At 56.6% G+C, this 18,611-nt stretch overlaps 2 protein-coding genes across 6 annotated transcripts in view; both read left to right on the forward strand.

Moving 5' to 3' along the window:
- LOC116505807 (protein unc-13 homolog B-like) overlaps positions 1-18,611 on the forward strand; it is a 158,164-nt gene that overhangs the window by 66,478 nt on the left and 73,075 nt on the right. For all 5 annotated transcript variants that reach the window (XM_032213211.1, XM_032213212.1, XM_032213213.1 and 2 more), the window contains 2 exons: positions 11,324-11,605; positions 13,340-13,430. In XM_032213211.1, coding sequence (XP_032069102.1) covers positions 11,324-11,605; positions 13,340-13,430 — 373 coding nt within the window. The remainder of the gene's footprint in view (positions 1-11,323; positions 11,606-13,339; positions 13,431-18,611) is intronic.
- LOC116505806 lies at positions 1,149-11,270 on the forward strand. Its single transcript, XM_032213209.1, has one exon. It carries the CDS (start codon positions 1,848-1,850, stop codon positions 10,128-10,130), a length of 8,283 nt encoding a protein of 2,760 aa, XP_032069100.1. The 5' UTR covers positions 1,149-1,847; the 3' UTR covers positions 10,131-11,270.

An 18,611-nucleotide genomic window follows, 5' to 3' on the forward strand; every position in this document is an offset into this window, starting at 1 on the left:
AGAAATAGTGGGATGGAATCATGGGAGGATCCCCTGAAGGAGGGACAAAAATTAAAAGAAGTTTTAAACTGTTTCAAATACTTAAGTGGAATTGGTGAGTTGCCTTGGAGTGAGCCGGCCGTGGCGAGTTGACCATCACCTTTCTGAGCCAAGTCGCCCAACATGAACAACCCCTTCAAGGAGGGGCCTGAATTCCCGAGATGGGCCCTGCCTCGATTTCCCTTTTGGCTGCTCCTGATAAGGAGCTTGAGAGAATGTGGTGCACAGATGGTTTATTCCTCTCAATGTAATGAATAGTTTGCTCTACTATTAAAGTGTATCAGTGCATTCTAGGTACTGATTGGTGATTGTCCGACGGCCGTTGCACCTGGACTGATTTTCTGTGGTTAGCCTGAGAGGCTTCGCTGCTCCCCCCAGCAGCTTCATCTGTCCGAGGAAGCCAGTTGGGCAGGGAGCGGTTGGCATGTGCCCTGAGCTCCTGCTATGATCTGTGACAGCTTCTTTTTTATAGACCCTTTTAATACGCCGCTGTATTTAATAAATGTTTCCAGGTAATACACCACTGCGGCTATTTTGTTAAAGTATTCTGCTAATTAAATCATTCAGTCTCCTCGAGTTATGGCTGTAATGGGGCCTGCTCACTACAGTGATAATTCTGGGGGGGCTGAAAAGCAGGGCAGCCCCCTGACCAGCCCGATTTTGCCACCTGTTTTGCAGCAGTCATTAAGCGAGGGCTGCCTGTTGTTAAGTGAACCAGTTCTCTGTCAGGGGGCAAAACCCCAGAAATAACGGCTCTGTCAGCACTCCTCCATTGAATAATTAGGAAAGAAAACCAGGAGACTCCATTGATAGAAATCAAGTGTACTTTTACTAATTATAAATGATTAGAAGCGTAGCAAAGCGAAGACTGATTATTTAGGCGCGAAAGCGATTGATATATAGAATAACCCATTCCCCACCCCTTGGCATCCCAGCTACAGTCCAATCATAATTCTCCCAAGTGTCAGGTGTGAGATAACTTCGAAAGGCATCACCCAGTGTCGGTGCCGTTGGCCTTGGCGGGAAACCTCCTCCGCATGCACAGTAAGACAGGCAGCAGAAACTCCAGAATCTTCCTCCAGCACAATTAGTATTCCCCTCCCAAATACCATGCCCCCCCTCCCCGTTTCAATGGCAGCCGAAGCAGCAGCAAAGCAGAGGCTGACAGGCTCCATCTTGGCAAAACTGTCGTAATTATGTTCTTGTGTGTGTGTGAGGCTGCAAATGTCTGTGAATGGGGCCTGGTTGCCCCGGGGCCAAAGTGGGGTGGGGAGACCACAATCGGAACTCCGAATCCAGTTCGTCAGCAGCCCCCAGGTAGGCCTGTCGGAACTTCCATCACTAAGTAACTGGTCCTAAATCAGGGAGGTCTCATATGTGCATCACGTCCATTGCTCGGTTGCTCCACTGACTCCTGAGGGCAGCCCGGCTGGGGGTGGAATTGCCCCTAGCAACAGAGCCCCTCCTCAAAGGAAGGCACTCGGGGGAGGTGGGGGCTGTTTCATCCTGCCAACCCCAGATGAAAAGGGTTCAGGAATCCTCCAGGAGAATCAGCCTGTGTGGTCTGGAGACCCCCAGTTTATGGGGGCTTCCCATCATTTCCCCAAAGGACACCAGGGATCCAGCTCTCAAATCTTCTCCGCTTTCCTTATTTCTTGTGCAGTATTGAGAAACGGTCATAATAAAATGGGTGCTTTCTAAACATTAAACAAGGTTGGAATTGTAAGTCCATCTTTTCGTTATTTCATACTTGTTTATTTTTATTCATAAAGTTCACGTATTCTTTGTGAAATTCATTTATAAAAGTTATGTTAAAAGTTCTTTTTCCATCTTTCTTGCCTTTCCTCCCCCCCTCTTTTTTTTCTCCCCCCCCCCCCTTTTCCATTACCAGTCAAAGCTCTTTAATTAGCAGTGGGAAAGTCAGGATTATTCCTTTTGACCACGATCTTGACCGAGAAGAGGACTATGATGAACTAGGCAAACAGCTAATAGAAGATTTTTTAGAAAAAAGGGCTAGGAATTGGCAGGAGGGAAAGAGGCCTCGATTCTCCAAACAGGGCAACGGGGCCCACCTGAAGAATTCCAGGTCCCCTCATAAAGTTTCTGTGGAATTGGCTCGCCCCGAGGCCCCGTCGTATCCAGTGGAATACGATACGATAGACAGGAGAAGGAAAAAGAAACAGAGAGACATTGCAGAGTGTGAATGGAGAAAGGCTCAAATCAACGGGCAGCCGAGAATTCCCCACGAAACCCTTATTTCTGGAAGCACCAGGAGAATAAGAACCGGACGTTACAATGACGCTGATCTGTATGGCCGCCGGGAAATTGGGGCTCAGCAGCCCGGATGTACGGATTTGCTTCCCTACAGGAACACCCTCCTGGTCCAAAGCGGCTGGCTCTCTGACAGCCCAGAGAGAAACTGCGACCCTCAGCCAGGCCGTTTTGGGAGTGAAGGTCGGCTGCAACCAGAAGAGGCAGCCAGTGGATTCCCGCCATCCGGAGCGCTGGAAGAACTGGGGAGCAGCAGCTGGCCTGAAGATCTCGAGGGCTCTCCTGGTTCCGATGAGGAAGGGAAGGGAGAAATGGCCCACGGCTGGTATGAGCCCACGCGTGGCGCACTCAAGAAACACGTGGCCTTCTCGCCTGGCCAAACGCCGTCGGAGGGAGACCTCAGTGCGGTGGATGAGCTGCAGTGCTTGGTGGAGACGGTGTCCGAATACCTGGCCGAAAAGGAGGAAGAGATTAGCAGCTGGGAAGCCCTTCCGAAGCAGGAAAGCAGGAATCACGGCCTCCCCATCCAGGTGACGGAGGAGACGGCCCAGGCAGAGCAGGCCAGGACAGCCCCTGCTGCTGTGGAGGAGGAGAAGGAGAAGAGCGAGAGCCAAGGAGAGGCCTTATCGGACATTCTGGGGGTGAAAGACACAGCCCAGTCCTTCTTCAGCTTTCTCACAGACAAAGTGAGCTCTGGAAAGACGCTCCTCACATCCTCCGTGGAGAAGTTTGTCTCTTCGGCGCCTGAGTTGGCCGATGTCCCCGCAAGGGACTCGTCCAGCCAGCCTCCTCCGGGTGTGGAAGCAGAAAGCAGGCCTGATCTCAGCTTGCCTGAAGAAGGGCCGGCTTCCCTCCCTGAGCAGAGTCAGGCGAAAGCGGCTGGTGCTGCCAGTGTGAGTCTCCCAGAAGCCTCTGACAGGGATGACAAGGCCTGTCCGCCCCCCTCAGCCACCGATCGTCCTGCAGATGACGCCGAGGGCCAGTCTGCCTTTCAGAAGACCAGCGCGGCTGTGAGTTCCCTCTTGGGTATGTTCGGTTCTTTAAAAACCTTGGCAGAGAAGAAGGAGCCAAAGAAAGCAACCACGAAAGAGGAGACGGCCGTAGTAGCTGGACCCTCCCTTGCAAGTGGAGCTGAGGCCAGAGGGAAGCCGGGAGAAGCCGGCACAAAACCCAGCAGCTCCTCCCTGGAAACAAGGAAGGGGGGACCAGCAGCTGACCTCTCCGGGGCTCCGGCACCTTCCACCTCCAGTTCCTCTGCTGGTGTTAGCCTGAGAGCGGGTTTGGATGGGGTGGCTGTTCCCGGGAGGCCAGCGGAGTCTCCCGAAGTCCCCTGCCCCTCAGTGCAGCCGGACAAGACAGATCGGGAGATCCCTCTGGAGCCTTTAGCAACTCAGCCTCCTGAAGACAAGGCGCAGGAAGGGCCGAAGCAGGGCGTCGCCCCGCCTTCAGAACCAAGAGAATCTCCCATCAGTTTTTTTAGTCCTCTTAAAAAATGCCTCAGCCTCTTGCCCCTCTCGGCTCCCGCTGACCCTCTGGCCCAAGAGATGTCCTTGGGAGGCGTGGGGAAACAGTGCAAGTCCGAAGACGATGTCAGAAAGGCCAGCTCCTTCCCGTTCCCTGAGAAGCTGCAGGTTTCCTTCCTGAGCAGCTTCAGCTTATCGGACAAACTGCCGGAGAATAAGGAAAAAACAGGATTCTTCTCTTCCTTCTTGAAAATTACTTCCGGTGAAAACCCCGAGGCTCCCAAAGAGGGACATTCGGGGAGCAGTTCAGAGGGTCTCCAGACTTCCTCCTCCAAGCCTCCACCAGAGAATAAAGAGGAGCTGAAGGAGAAACCGGAAACAATTGGCCCTTTGGGAGCAGAAAGTGGCCCTCGGGAGAAAGTGGCTGCAGGCACCTCAGAGAGTAGGGGGAGTAGCAGGCGTGGCCACAGTGACCCAAGCAATAGCGATCTAAATGGTGTCACAGGCGGAGAAGAAGCAGCAGCAGCCACAGCCACCTCCCAAGGGGGACCCGGCCTGGATCCGGCGGGAGAAAACTCAGAGGCGGTTAGTGGAGTCGGAAGGATGAAGATTCTGGCTGATGCCCAGGAGGGTTTCTTTTCCGGACTTTTCCGCTCTCCTCTGGCTAGCACTTTATCCTCCAAGGAAGGGCAAGATGCTCAAGACAGCACAGCCGGCCAGAAGAACCGCTCACCTGGCTTGCTTTCTGGATTACTCAGATTCGGTTCAGGTGAAAGCCCGCCTCCGGGTAAGGTGGAAAAGCCAAATCTGAGCTTTTTGGGTGGCCTAGGGCAGATCTTTGAAAAGAACGTGGAGGAGACTAATTCCAAAGAGGGGGATTCTCAAGCGGCACCCCAAACCCAAGAAGGCACCAAGGACCCAGAGGGCGCGGGCAGCTTCCTAAGGAACGTCTTACACCAGGCGAAAGAGAAGGTGGAGGAGAGAGTGGCCCAGGCTCCCAAGATGGAGGCCGGGTTGCCTAGCAGAGGCAAGGAATCCGTTGGCGTCCAGGCGGGACCCGTCTCCCTGAAGACCTCCCAGAAGAAGACAGACTTATCAACAAAGCCGTCCCTTTCTAGAAAAAACACAGAACCTCGTATTCATCCAGGGGTCCTCCATGAAAACGTAGATGGATTTCTCAGATGTTCGTCACGGAACGCCAATCTGCTCAACTGGCCGGGAGAACCTCCTGCCTCTGAGGAAATCAGGAGAGACTCCCCCTTGGATAGTGGCTACGACCCCAGGGGCTGTCCAGCAAAGACCGTTCAGACGTCCGTGCCTCTCTATTACGTCTCAAACCAGAAGCCCGTCTCCTGGGATGAGGTCCTGACCTTGTCGGAATCCAGCAACACAGTCATGAATTTGTGTAAAAGGGACGGGAATGCCGATCCAACGGATTGGAGATCAAGTGAGAATTTTGATCCAGCAGTGACCGATTTTAATGCTGTGTTGTTTAGATCATCTGACTTTTGTCTGGGGGGAAATGAAATGTGGGCATCTCCTTATTTGAACGGAAGTCTTTCTCCACACTGGTTCAACTGCATTTTGGAAGATGGGCCAGTAGATTTAAGTTATTCCTCTGCTTATGGCGCTAATGTGTGGACCCTAATTGATCAGGAGTTCCTGGATGTGGAGGACCCTTGGCTGGGCGCCTGCCAGGGATCCCTAGATTGGCTGATGCCTCTGCTGGAGGGAGTGTGGTGGCCGTCAGAAGACGGTGATTATGGCTACTACATATACACCGACGGCCAGTACGTTTATTCTCTACTCACTGATTCTACCGGGCAGTATATTTACATCTGCACTTCCGACATTTACCCTCATCCGGACAGCTGGGAGGACTGTGACCTCGAGGGCTCTTTGCAAAGGGTTGTGTCGGATGGGGACCTGGTCTCCATTTGTGGCTTCAAAGTGCCTCTCGAAGATGAGTTATTCTGGTCCGCCGAAGAGGAAGAGTGGGATGATTATTTTGTAAACAAGCCTCTTGATTTGTCTGTAGCTTTTCAAAGAAGTGACAAATTTATGAACGTAGAGACCTTTTCCCAAATGTTTGAGGAATCTGCTTACCACCAGAAAGAGAAGCCTTTAGACTTCTCGGGGTACAGGCTTCTGAAGCCCAGTAAGGTGGGTTTCAGGCCCGAGGAAAAGAGGGAAGGGTCTGTAGAAGACGTGCCCTTTGACCTCCGGGCACATTTCAGGATGGCCTCTGGCAGGGAGCTGAAGGAGGAATTGCTGGATGTGGCCCCTAGGACGAGCGTTTCTGAAAGCCAGCAAACCAAACCTTCTGGCTTCCAAATCTTCAAAGCTGCCGCCAAGTCTGACCTCCCACCAGTGTGTCTGGCTGAAGCACCTGCGGCCGAAGAAGATAAGAGGCTCACAAGCAACAAGGTCTCCTCTTGGCTGTCTGCCTTGGGTGGGCTGATGGGTCAGGGCTCAGGGAAGGACGCTGAGGTGCTGGAGGAGGCAGCAGAGAAGGACCAGGGCCCACAGCCAAAGTTTCCGCCAAAGGAAGCCACGTCTGGGACACCACCCAGGAAGAAGGGGGCAGGACCTCCACCGGAACCCCTGTCTGTCTCCCCTGCACGAGAAGAGGCTGCGGCCGCCCTGTCTCCCACCCAGACCAGGGCTCCCCTACGCAGATCCGCCTCCCAGTCCAGCCAGGGTCTCACTTCCGACACATTCGGCCAGCTGGACAACTATGGTAAGGTAGCTGCAGGGTCCCTGGGTGAGCCTGAAAACACGTGGCCAGTCCTGAGCCAAATAGCTGCCAAGACCAAGGAGACTCTGTCCAAGGGTGACCTCAAAACAGGCAGCCCTCGAGAAGAGCCACCGGCCCCTGCAGAAGCGGGATTCCTCGGCTTCTTCAGAATGCAGGGAAGCAAGCCTCCGTCGCAGCCTTCGCCAGCCCCCCAGCCCCATCCGGTGGCCAACGAAGCCCAGAGCCAGGCAGAGCCCCCGGGGGCTCCCTCCTCCTTCTTTGGCTCGATCAAAGGCTTTTTCAGCAAGGAGCCAGCCCCCTCCCTGCCTGACACCCCCGTCCCACCCCTCAGCAATGGGCAGATACCCCAGGAACTTGTTCAGGAGCCCCCTAAGAGTCCTGCTTCTGAGGTCAGTGTCTCTCCAGAGGCCCCTGGGGCAGATGTGGCCAAGAAGGACCTCTTCCCTAAGGAAGAGCCCCAGGAAAAGGCCGGAGAGGAAACAGCTGGTGCCAAGGAAGCTCCTCCTGCAAAGGCTGAGCAGGGAGCTAACTCACACGCAAGTCCTGGGTTGGGGCGGCGCAGCCCAGCCCCGGAAGAGGGAGGCCTGCTCAGGAGCCTCTCTGGGTTGCTGGGGGACTCAGCAGCAAAGACATCCAGTTCCCTGAGCAGCAGCTGGTCCTCCTTGATGGACAAAGGGCAGCAGGGAGTCTCGTCTGGTAAGGTCCAGCCAGAGAAGGCCAGGCAGCCACCCGAGGAACCTGGCTTCAGACTCCCCTTTGGCTTGTCCCAGGCCGCCCCTCCCAAGTCTCAGGAGACAAGTGGCCGCTGGGACATCTACTCTCTTTTCCCTGCCTCCAAGAAAGCCCCGCCCCCTGCTCCAGCCCCAGCCCCTGTGCCCGCTCAGACTGCCAGAGGTCCGGAGGCAGAAGGCTTGTTCAAGATGCCCTTCACTGCCAAGAAAGGGCTTCCAGAGAGCTCCAGCTTCAGCTTCTTCAGTTGGGCCTCCTTCCGCCCTGAAGAACCACCGTCTGCTCCTGACAAAGGTCACCTCGCCAAGCCACCTCCATCGCAAGGGAAGGAGGGACCCCTCCTGAGGCCATCGGTGTCTGCAGACGCTGGTGTTGGGATGGCCAGGAAGCCAGTTGTGGAGGAGGAGAAGGGCTCCATCTCCAGGTTTAGAGATGCCGTGCTGGGCAAGCAGGAAGCTTACAGCTTGCAGAATGGGGCGAGGGAAGCCAGTGTCCCAGTGGCCAAGGAGGCCGGAGAAGGTGCCTCGGCAGAGCAGCTTACGGCCAGCCCGTGTCTCAGTGAGGCCAAGGAAGAAGACCAGCTGGTACAGCCTGACCCTGCCTGCGAAGGTCCTGAAATCCTGGAAGATGGGACTTTCCCCCCTCCAGAAATCCCAGGCGTTTCAGAGCAGCTGCCCCAGAGCCCCACTGAGCGGGATGAGAAGGCGAGGGTGTGTTTGTCTCAGGAGGAAGCTGCGTCTCTTCCAGACGGGAATGAAGCTTTTGAAAACACCGAACCCCCCGTTTCCCCTCTTGATCAGACCTCTGTGGCTCAGAGGAGATCTGCTCTCCAGGACTTGGGCCAGGAGGGGGTGCCGGAGCCCCTGCCAGGACTCGACCTTCCTCCCCGTGCTGGAACCCCGCAGACCCAGGGCCAGGAGCCTCTCCCCAAGGCCCCACTGGGGGAGTTGGGTAGTCTGAAGATGCCTGGAGAAGCTACAAGCAACAAGTCTGTTCTAGATTCCTCCATGGAGAAGGTTTCAAGCTTCTTCACCAAGATCAAGCCCACTAAAACTTTCTCTGACTTTCTGGGCAGCCCACTCCATGCTCCAGACGCCTCCGGTGTGCCGAAGAAGAGCACTTCTTTCTTTGGCAGCGCCTTTCAGGCAGGTGGGCCTCCCACCACATTCACTGGCGGCCTCTTTGGCTTCTCCAAAGGAGCAGCGGAACAGCCTTCTCCAACACCCTCCAAAGCTTCCCACGTGGACTCGGGCGTGAAAGACGCTACGGGCTCAGTTCCAGGGAAAGGGCCTCCTGCCAGCCAAGAAAGCAAGGCAGGTGGAGAGGAGGGCTCAGGAGCAGGGAAAGAGCAAGACCAGAGCCCGGGTGGGGAGCTGCTGCAGACGGAGGCCACAAGCGCCTTGAAGGAAGAGGCTCTGTTGAACCGCCAAGTGGACCTGCAAACGGAAGCCAACCAAAAGCCGGACATTGGCCAAGAGCCTGAGCCAAACGCTCGGGATACCTGGACGTCGGAGAAGAGCCAACGCCCTGAAGGGGGGCAGGTGGACTTCCTATATTCGGATGAAAGGAGGGATGCCGATACGTGTGGCCAAGATCTCAACCAGACGGTTGCGGCAGAATTCGCTGCGGTGCCGGAGGAGTCCCAAGCAGGGAGCTTGGAAGAGTTGGCCGGCACTGCTGCGCAAAAAACAACGGATCTGGAATCCCAGACCGGCACTCATATTGGCCAGGAAGGTTGGGAAAACACGCCTGAGCTTGAAGCCAAGACAGAGGATGACAGGAGCCAGTCGGGCGTGGACACCGTTGCTACGTCTGAACACACAGCCATAAAGACACAAGCTGATCTCTGTCCACAAGACGGAGGTGAGAGCCTAGGAGTGGAAGCCGGAACGGTTCTGAGCGAGATCCCTGATTTGCAGCGTGAAGATGCGGACAGCGTCCGTGACTTGAAACAAGTCCCTGTTGAGGAGAAGGAGGTTTCGGCCATTAGTGAGAAGGCTCCGGAGGTCGAGGCCTTGGGGAGCTCCTCGGGTAAGGGGCCTGCCGGTCCCCTTGCTCCAGAGCCCAACAGCTCCTCCTCGTCTGTCTTCGAGATGTTAAGCAAGCCCCCTTGGCCCAAGTTCAGCTTTGGCTCTTCAACCGGCAGCACCAAACGGATGGGCTCGTTCTTCTCGCCTGCCGCGGGCAAGAGCGGTGCGGAGCCAGGTCTTGGGTCCGGCCTGAGCAGCGTTTCTTCCGTTCTGTTTGGGGGAGGAAGCGATGAGAAGGCGGAGAAAACGGGAAGCCTGCAGGAGACGGTTTTTGGGAGGAAGCTGGACTTCTCCCTGCCTTGGCAGAAAGGCCCGAAGGAAAAGGAGGCGAAGAAGGAACCGGAAGTGCCGCTCAAACCTTCCTCCAAGCGGGAAGCCCCCCCAGATGGTCCCTCCGGCCTGGAGCCCAGCGCCATGCAGCCCTCGGGCGGCCCTGAGCAGGCAGCGATGGGTGCGGCCCAGTTGGGGGATGCAGTTCCCGAGACCGGCCTTCCCTCCGTGGAGATGGACAGCTCGGCCCAGAGGTTCTTAGGGGCCAGAACTGCTCCTGCTGAGGTTGACCCTAGCCAAGGCCTGGAGGTTGAGGGTCCAGAGCAGGAAGAGGGCCTGGGGGCTGTTCCCAGGGGCCCTCCTGCCCCGACCCCAAAGGAAGAAGAAGAAGCAGGAGACACGGCCTCCATTCCTGGCCGAGCAGAGCAGAAGGATGGCGTCGCTTGCCCAGAGGAGGGGGCCCATGTTGTTGGGCTACGGCTGGTGGAAGAGAGCAGCCCACGACCCCCCCTCGAGCACAGGCCAGTAGCAAACGCAGCCCATAAATGGAGGCGGCCGGTCCATTTATGAGGCAAGAGCCATGGTCGGCGGCTTCTGGCCCATCCCTTGCAGCTACCCAGTCCCTGGCGGGGGGGGGGGGTAGCCCCAGTTCCTCCCTCCCTTCCTCCTTCCCTTTCCTTCGCTTTGGGTTCCCCCTTTGTGCGTCATGTCTTTTGTGTGTCGGTGAGTAGCTTTGAATGTGGGTTTTGTGAGCCTCCGCAGACCTGGGAGGGGGGGGGGGGTTTCTGAGAACAGCCCAGGGCTCCCACTCGCCACGAGAGGCCGTGGGAGGCAGCTCTTCTGCTCTTCTGCAAAGGGCCGAATGGGGGGGGGGATGCAAAATACTCACAGGCGGATTGGGAGGTGCAAAGGCTTTTCTTGTGATTCCCCCCGCCCATCCCAGCTGCCATCCACGCCACCTTTCCTCATGGCTTCCCAGTTGTGCCCAGTTGGGAGAGGCCAACATGACTGAGCAGTGGCTGGGGGAGGCCTTGTTATGGAGGGAGCGAGGGGGCCCGGGCATCCCGGGGGGTCTCTACTCTTCCCAGAAGTGTGGGGTCAGAGCTGATCGCTTGTGGGCCCAGGCACAGCTGCCAGCGCCTGCTTTCTGCCCACAAGCAGCTCTCGGCCTCCCGTAGCTGTGTGGACGAATCCCGAGGGTCTCCCAAGGTCAGTCCTGCAATGCTCGAATCCTGTGCAGCCCCCTCCTCCCCTCTCTCCCCCTTCCCCGCTTCCTTCCGCCTTGCTAGCTCTTATCTGTGTCTTTTCCAGACTGCCAGGCTGGAAAAAAAATGGAGATTAGTAGACCGTCTTGACTAGCCAACTCCCAAGACCATGGTGCACAGCTCCCCCCCCTTGTCCATTTTATTACCCTGGGACTGGCGATCGCTTCTTCCAGTTGGTGGGGAAGGAAGCCCCGGGAATCCCTCTCAAGAACTCCTGGCCTGAGCTGGTCTTCGGGGGCGGGGGGAGATTTGGGGGGAGAGGTAGTCTCCTGCTGAGTCGGCCATTTCTGGGGCTCCGGGCAGAGGGAGCCTCTTGGAGGGAGAAGCTCAGAGCCTCCAAGGCATTCAGGGGGGTTTGGAAGAGGGATCTTCCCCTCCAGCAAGTCCCTGACCTCCCCCGCCCCCTGCTTCTCCACTCCTTGGCTGCCCCCCCCTTATGGCTCCCCCCCCCCGTTATGCAGACTCACCTGCTCTTTCTCTCTCCCCCCCCCCCAACAGTCCTGCCAGCAGCAGTAAGTTCGGCTCCTCTGGCAACATCAGTCCAGGCAGTTCCCAGCTGAGCGAGCCAGAGCAGCCGGGCTCGGAGCAGGAGGAGGAGCTCCCAGAAGCTGAGTCTGTGGCTCTGACCCTGCCGGACATTCAGGAGCCCTCGAGCGAGCCGGCCGAGTCCCAGGAAGCACGCCAGGAAGAAGGCGAAGAGGGGGCCGAGGAAGGTGGGCGCTCTCGGCTCCCGGGAGAGGAAGAGGGCACCCCCAAAGCTGCTCCGGAACCCCCAGGGAGGTAAGGAGCGCTGCGTCCTCCGTGCTGTGGCTCCGGGAATAGCCTGCCTCCAGCGGAAGGGGCCTGCTATGGGCCTCGCGGGCCAAGGGATTTTGGCTGGAGGGGGTGTCCAGGGGAAGGGCCTTCTCTGCTGTGGTCCTGGCCCCAGGGGATACCCGAGCACCTGGGTTGGCTGGCTGGCTTGGAGCCCTCGGGGGGGGAGGGGGGGGCGTGTTGCTCACCGCTGGAACCGGTTGACAGGTGGATCTCATCCCCGTTTCCCCCCTCCCCCATCGCCTTGATTCCGGTTTTAAATAGCATAGTACTATTAATTTTAGTCATTTCTATCTTTATCTCCTTACTGTTTGTAAGCCCCCCCCCCCCCCCCCGAGCCGCCTTCTGTTGAAAGAGGCCGCTTACGAATGAGTCCTTTGGGCTTCCCACTCCGAGGAATTCGTCCTCCGAGGCTTCCCAGGGTCCCATCGCCTGGCTAGGGAGGTCTCCTGTCCCTCTGCAGCTGGAACAGAGCAGAGTCCTAGACGACCTCGGACAGGTGACCCTCCAGTCTCCCTCAGGACTTCCAGCAATGGAGAACTTGCCCACCTCGCATGGCCGGGCTCTTGGGGGGGGGGGCTGCCCATGTGGGATAAGCCAGAAGAATCCTGCTCCCTCCTGTGCCTGAGGGCCCTTCAGATATCTGTGGTTCCCTCTGGAGGAAGTGACTTTCCTCCTCTCCATTTGGGCCCAGTGCGCAAGGTCCCCCCCCCTTTTGATTTGGCTCCCTTAAATTATTAGCTACCCATCTCGTCTCCTGGCTAGTTGACAACATAAACACTTTAAAAGCCCTTGAAATCATCCATTGTAAAACAACACCCGCAGATAAAACCATTAAGACCAGATGGGGAGAGGAGGGGACTGGATGGGGGTGGGAGTGGGGTTAGATTTTAATTAGTCAGCCACCTCCCGTATGAAACGCCCCCCATAGGAACCCCCAGCCATCTGGGCCTTCAGGCTCTTAGGAAAGGTCTGGAGGGCGGGGGCCCTCCTCTCCTCGGGAGCCAGATGTCCCGGAGGGCAGGAGCCATGGCGGAGGAAATGGCTGTAAAACACATCACATTAAGATTCTGGTGGAAGGCGCCTGGCTCTTTCGCTCGGGAGGTGAAGCCCAAGGGGTCCTTTTGGGGGGAGGGGCTCCTCCCTTGGGGTTCACCCGGTGGGGAGCCTTTTGCCCTCAGCCCACCCAGGCCGAACGTTTGGGGTCTCCCCCAGCCGTCTCAGGAAGCGGAGAAGTTGGCTGCCCAGCGGAGCCCCCGGCTGTTCGCGGGGCCCTTCAAGTCAAAACCCCACCCCTGAGTGGCGCCTGGAATCAGTGGCACCTTTGCCCCATTGACCCATCAGTACATTTCTATACGCAGTTCGTGCTGTGCCAACCATGAGAACATGCAGCCGTGGAAGTGCGAATCTCTCCCACTTCCTCCCCAGTTAAAAGAAAAGACTCGATTCTTCATTCTTTTTTTTTTTTAAATATTAAAATGTTTTTATTTTCCATTTTTCATTTTCATACAGTCACATATATACTGTGCATAGCCGGGGCCATACAACATTAAACAATAATCACAGCAATTCCTCTTGTCAACAATACCCCCCAAAATAGAAACCCAATATACCTCTTCCACTCTCCATACACCTCTTTCTTCCGCCCCCCCTCCAACTTTCTGATTCTTCATTCTTTTTGTGTTCTCCGTTTCTTGCCAGCCTGCTGGATGAAAACGAGACACTGCTTTTCGCTCCGGCCAGAGCCCGCTGGATACGAGCCATCACCAAAGTCCGGCTCCAGTTCCAAGAGGTAGAGCCAGTTTTTTTCCTCCTTCCAGTTCTTGGCATGAAGAGGTGTTTTTTTTTTGGGGGGGGGGGAGGTCTTTCTCCGAAGGCTTTCTTGGGGGTCCAAGAAGCCACTCCAAGGCTCGAGAAACTGGGCAGCCTTCCGCAGCTGAGACCTCGGCCCTGGGATGGCCAGCTAGTCTCTTGAAGGATGGAGGCCTCGGAGGGGGCTGTTGCCTTTCCCACCCCTCCTACAGGTAGCGGACTCTGTGTTTTGGGGCGCCCCAGAGGGTCCCAGATATGCAGACAGAACCTGTGTGCTTTGGGGCACCAAATCGAAAGAAGGGCTGGTTTGGTGTAGGCCGGGGGTGTCTGTCCCTTTAAGGCTTCTGGACTTCAACTCCCTTGTGCTGCCTGGGGAATTCTGGGAGTTGAAGTCCAGAAGCCTTAAAGTGGCCGCAGTTTGACATCAATCTCTGGGATTTCGGGAAGTTTGCTGTGGATTGTGGCCAGGTTTCCTCACGTGGGGCTTCTGTGGCACGCAGGGGGTCTGTTGCTCAAAGCCCCCCTCACTTTGTCCCCTGGAACAAGCTGGCCAACGCTGGAGCCGGGAGCCCCTTCCTAGGTTGGGCAATGCAAATCCTTCGTGAAACCGCCTGGCACAAAAAGCTTCCGCGGAAAGGCCCTGCGAGTTTTGTTGGTGCTGACTTTGGGGGAATTTGTGGTTTAAATGATGAGCCGAGGTGGCGCAGTGGTTAGGGTTCAGTACTGCAGGCCACTTCAGCTGATTGTTAGCTGCAGTTCGGCGGTTCAAATCTCACCGGCTCAAGGTTGACTCAGCCTTCCATCCTTCCGAGGTGGGTGAAATGAGGACCCAGACTGTGGGGGCGATATGCTGACTCTGTAAACCGCTTAGAGAGGGCTGAAAGCCCTATGAAGCGGTATATAAGCCTAACTGCTATTGCTATCTCTCTCTCTCTCTCTCTCTGTCTGTCTATCTATCTATCTATCTATCTATCTATCTATCTATCTATCTATCTATCTATCTATCTATCATCTATCATCTATCTATCTATCTGGGTGAAATGAGGACCCAGATTGTTGGGGGTGATATGCTGACTCTGTAAACTGCTTAGAGAGGGCTGAAAGGCCTATGAAGCGGTATGTAAGTCTAACTGCTATTGCTATTGCTATTAAATAGTGTGCAGAGGGTCCCACCCAGAGCCCCCCCCCCCCGGAAGCCTTGCCCCTCCGCCCAGTTTGCTTGAGTCGATCCTGCTCCTTCTTTCGTTTGGCTTCGATCTCTCTCATGGGGAAGCAGGAGGGGGCTTGGGGAGGGGGCTGGTCAGGCCTCGTCCAGTGATGTCGCTGAGAAGGAGGAGATGCAGAGGCACCGTCTGGAGTTAATCTGGCCAGCTGATGGTGGTGGGTGGGGATGCTGAGTGGATGCTTCCCTCTGGCCTGAGCGGGCAGGAGGCTGACCCAGTAAAACCTGGGCATGGCAGAGATCCCAGTTGTGCCTGCTGGGCTTTGTAGTGCCACTGCTTCTTCCGTGCATGTTTTACTTCTAGTCCCACCCCAGGCACTTTAGGATTCCTTGCCAAGAAAAGAGCCTCTTCTGGGGGTGGGGTGGGGGGCTGCTGCTGCTAAGGAAGGGGCAACAGGAAAGGTTGGGTAAAGGTCCCTAGTGGTGACACAATACTCGGGCACAAACCTTCTGGCGTTGAGACAAGGCTACGGGGGGGGGGGGGGAGTCAGGAAGGGCCCCCTCCCCGTGTTTTACTATTTAGGCCAGTGGTTCCCAAACTTGGCAACTTTAAGACTTGTGGACTTCAACTCCCAGAATTCTCCAGCCAGCTGGGAGTTGAAGTCCACAAGTCTTAAAGTTGCCAAGTTTGGGAACCACTGATTTAGGCCAAGGTGACTGGAGCTTCCTTTTCTTCTTCCCAGAAACCAGGTGAGGCGGTTTCCGTGCCCACCTGGACGGGCAGCCCCCCCGAGCAGCCTTGTATGGTTTTGGGAATCATCTCTTTGTGCCAATTCAATCTGTTCCCTGCGAGGAGGAAGGAGAGGGTTGCGTCTCCCCTGCGCCACAAAGGAAACGCTCTGGTAGTTGGGTGGGTCCAGGGTGAGAGGTGGGGGTGCAAGAAGCCCCCCACCCACCTTCTTCTTCCTCCTAAGGCCGTCGAGCTTTCAAAGAGGCCCCGAAGTGAAGAAAAATGTGCTGTGGTGGGAATTGTGCACCCTCTCCCCCCCCCCCCCAATTGTGACTCTGGCTGTCTTGGTAGCCTTTGGAGGGCCCTGGAGACTGCTAACATATTTGGTGGGCTCTTGCTTGCAGGAAAGGGCCTGTGTGTGTGTGTGTGTGTGTGTGTGTGTGTGTGTGTCCAGGGTTTGTGTGTGTTGATGATTTCCTTGGGTGCAATTCAATGCTGCTTCATCCATCGGACTAGGCAACACCACTCTCCCCCCACCTCCATTCCCAGGGAAACCCGCAGCCCCTTCTTTCCCCATCCTCCCACCGCCCCCCCCCCCACAGCTTAATTCTCTCAGAGTCAGGGGTCAAATCAGCTCCCTCCCCTTGCACCGGGTTCCTTCCTCCTCTCCCATCCTCCTCCCCCCATCTGGGGGTGCCCCGTCCATCCGAGACTGTCCAGCTTTGCTGAGCATGCTCCGAGGGAGGAGTCCGGCCTTCTGCTCCCCCAGACCTTCAGCCCTTCCAGGCCTTTTGCTGTTAATGTCCTTCAAGGTGATGATCCTTAATGTAATCCTTAATGTTGGTTGCATCGTCAGGCTTCCCTTCCTCACATGGCGAAGGGACATGAAATGGATTTGTGCATTGTGCTAATCTAATATTGGTTTATGGCTGGTTCTCCCAAACTAGGTTCATCCCATAACCAAGGTACAAAAATGGTAATTAGCATGACTGGGCTCTGTGGCTTCCCCCCTCCCCCCTACACACACACACACACACACACACACACACACACACACATCGTTCCATCAGCGAGGGATGCCGTCTGGAAGGAAGAGCAGCAGAGGGCATTTTCCGACCAGGCGGGCTGGCTGTGACTATGGGGAGGAGGGCCGGAAGGGGAAGACCCTCATTTGGCATGGGGATGAATTGGGCAAAGGAAGGTCTCGGCTCCTGCCCAGGTGTTCGGGAAGCCTCTTTGTGTGGCCTGGCCCACTGCGGGTTGGCACCTGACGCATCGCACTGCGAATGAACCTGGTAGATTCACGCAATCAGAATCGGTGTGTTGTGCGAATGCGTCTGCTAGGCCTTTAGTCGACTCGGTGGTCAGTTCATTGTCTTGGTGGGGCCGGTTGGGTGAGTTCACCAGGACTAGTCACGTGGGAGAGGCTGGACTTCCCTTCCGCCCCACACAGTGATTGACAGGCCTGTGGGGGACTCCCTTTAGGCCTCTGCCCTGGGGGCACGAAGGGCTGCACCCACAAGACCTCTCAGAAACAGGGTGCGTCGGCCAAGATGTGCCGCCCAGGCTCACACAGGGTGCTAAGTCATAAGCCATGGTGCTCAGTTGACAGGAGGTGGACTCACGGACTACGGGGCTGCCTCTCCATGGCATGAGATTGGTGGGTTTCCAGGTGCCCAGGACCCCCCTTGGAAGGCTCCTGTGGCAGGACTTGCCAAGGTTTCTACTCATCCTGCTGGATCCGGCAGGGTGGTGGGCACGCTCCAGGTTCCCTCTCCTGGAGGCTCTGAGACCCGGAAGCCGTTAAAACTTGGCTTTCCCCCGCAAGCGTTGAGGCCAGAGAGTCCTTGAGGCCTGGCTCTGTTTCTCTTTGTTTGTTTCTGTTTATTTCATTTGTATGCCACCCTTTTCCCCCCGAGGGGGACTCAGGGCGGCTCACAACTCAAAACAAGGGAAGGGGGATACAGACAATTTGACAACAACACAAAACAATACATAATTTAAAAGCGCAACAATCACCATTCGAGATAGGGGCACGGTTCTTTAGCCCCAGGCCTGTCGGAACAGCCAGGTCTTAAGGGCCGTGCGGAAGGTCTGGATGGTGGTGAGGGTTCGAATCTCCATGGGGAGTTCGTTCCAGAGGGCCGGAGCAGCCACAGAGAAGGCTCTCCTCTGGGTAGTCGCCAGTCGACACTGGCCGGCGGATGGAATTCGGAGGAGGCCTAATCTGTGGGATCTAATCGGTCTGGTGGAGGCAATTGGCAGCAGGCGGTCTCTCAAGTACCCAGGTCCAGGTTCTGCCTGTTGGGCTGAATACTCTGCTCGGTTGCCTATCGGTTTGCACCTCTGACCACCGCCCGGAGTTATGGACTTCAGGTGAGCACATAAAATAAATGTAAATAAATAGGAAACTAATTGGGAGGAGGGTTCTGCACAAGGACTCTCCCAAAGAGCCAGTTCGGATTTGGGAGCCTTCTGGGTGACCTTCGTTGGGCCCTAAAGGCGGGAGCTCCTGGGCGTTTCTTGGCCACAGCCGGCATCCAGATCCTCAGCCAAGGGGGAACCCTGCCATGGAGATGTGCCCAGCCTTCCCCCAGGAGGGTGAAGACAATCGGGGCGGCTCAGGACGAAGGCGGCTACTCTGGAGAGGAAACGGGGAGATCAGTGGAGGAGAGAAGAACGGGGATTGCTCCGCGAAAAGAGGGCGAAATCCAAACAGGGCCCCGGTTCTCTTGGGGCAGAAGAAAGGCCTCTGGAGGCCCACCGTCCTGCGGCCAGAGAGAGGAGGAGGAGGAGGCGGCCCCCAGAGCTGCCTGCATTCAAAGCTGCCTCCTGCAGCCCATCGGGGAACTTGTGGGCAGAGAAGGGGAGACAAGAGAGCCGTTCCATCCAGGCACAGCGAGTGGGCCTCTCCCCCTCCCCCCCGAAGGGCTGTGGGGTTTGTCACACCGCCCAGCCCCCCTGCACCCCACTGGTTCGCCAGCCTCTTCCCACAAGGCTTTGAGGGGAGGAGAGGGGAGCAGGCAGCCCTGCGCCACAGAGCGGTGGCTGACTCACCGCCAGCTTCCTCCGGTCTAAATCCTCTGCAGTGCAAAGGCAGCCCAATTGCGGTGGTCTCCTTGTGCTCCATGGCGGGCCTGCTGGCTGGGGAATTCTGGGAGTTGAAGTCCAGACCTCTTAAAGGCTGAGAAACCGGGAAGTTTTGCTCTGGATTGTTGTTCCCGAGGACCCCCCCCCCCCCGCCCTTCTCTTGGTGCCCTCTGCGAGCG

Source organism: Thamnophis elegans, chromosome 3, assembly GCF_009769535.1.
Source record: "Thamnophis elegans isolate rThaEle1 chromosome 3, rThaEle1.pri, whole genome shotgun sequence".
Lineage (NCBI taxonomy): Eukaryota > Metazoa > Chordata > Lepidosauria > Squamata > Colubridae > Thamnophis > Thamnophis elegans.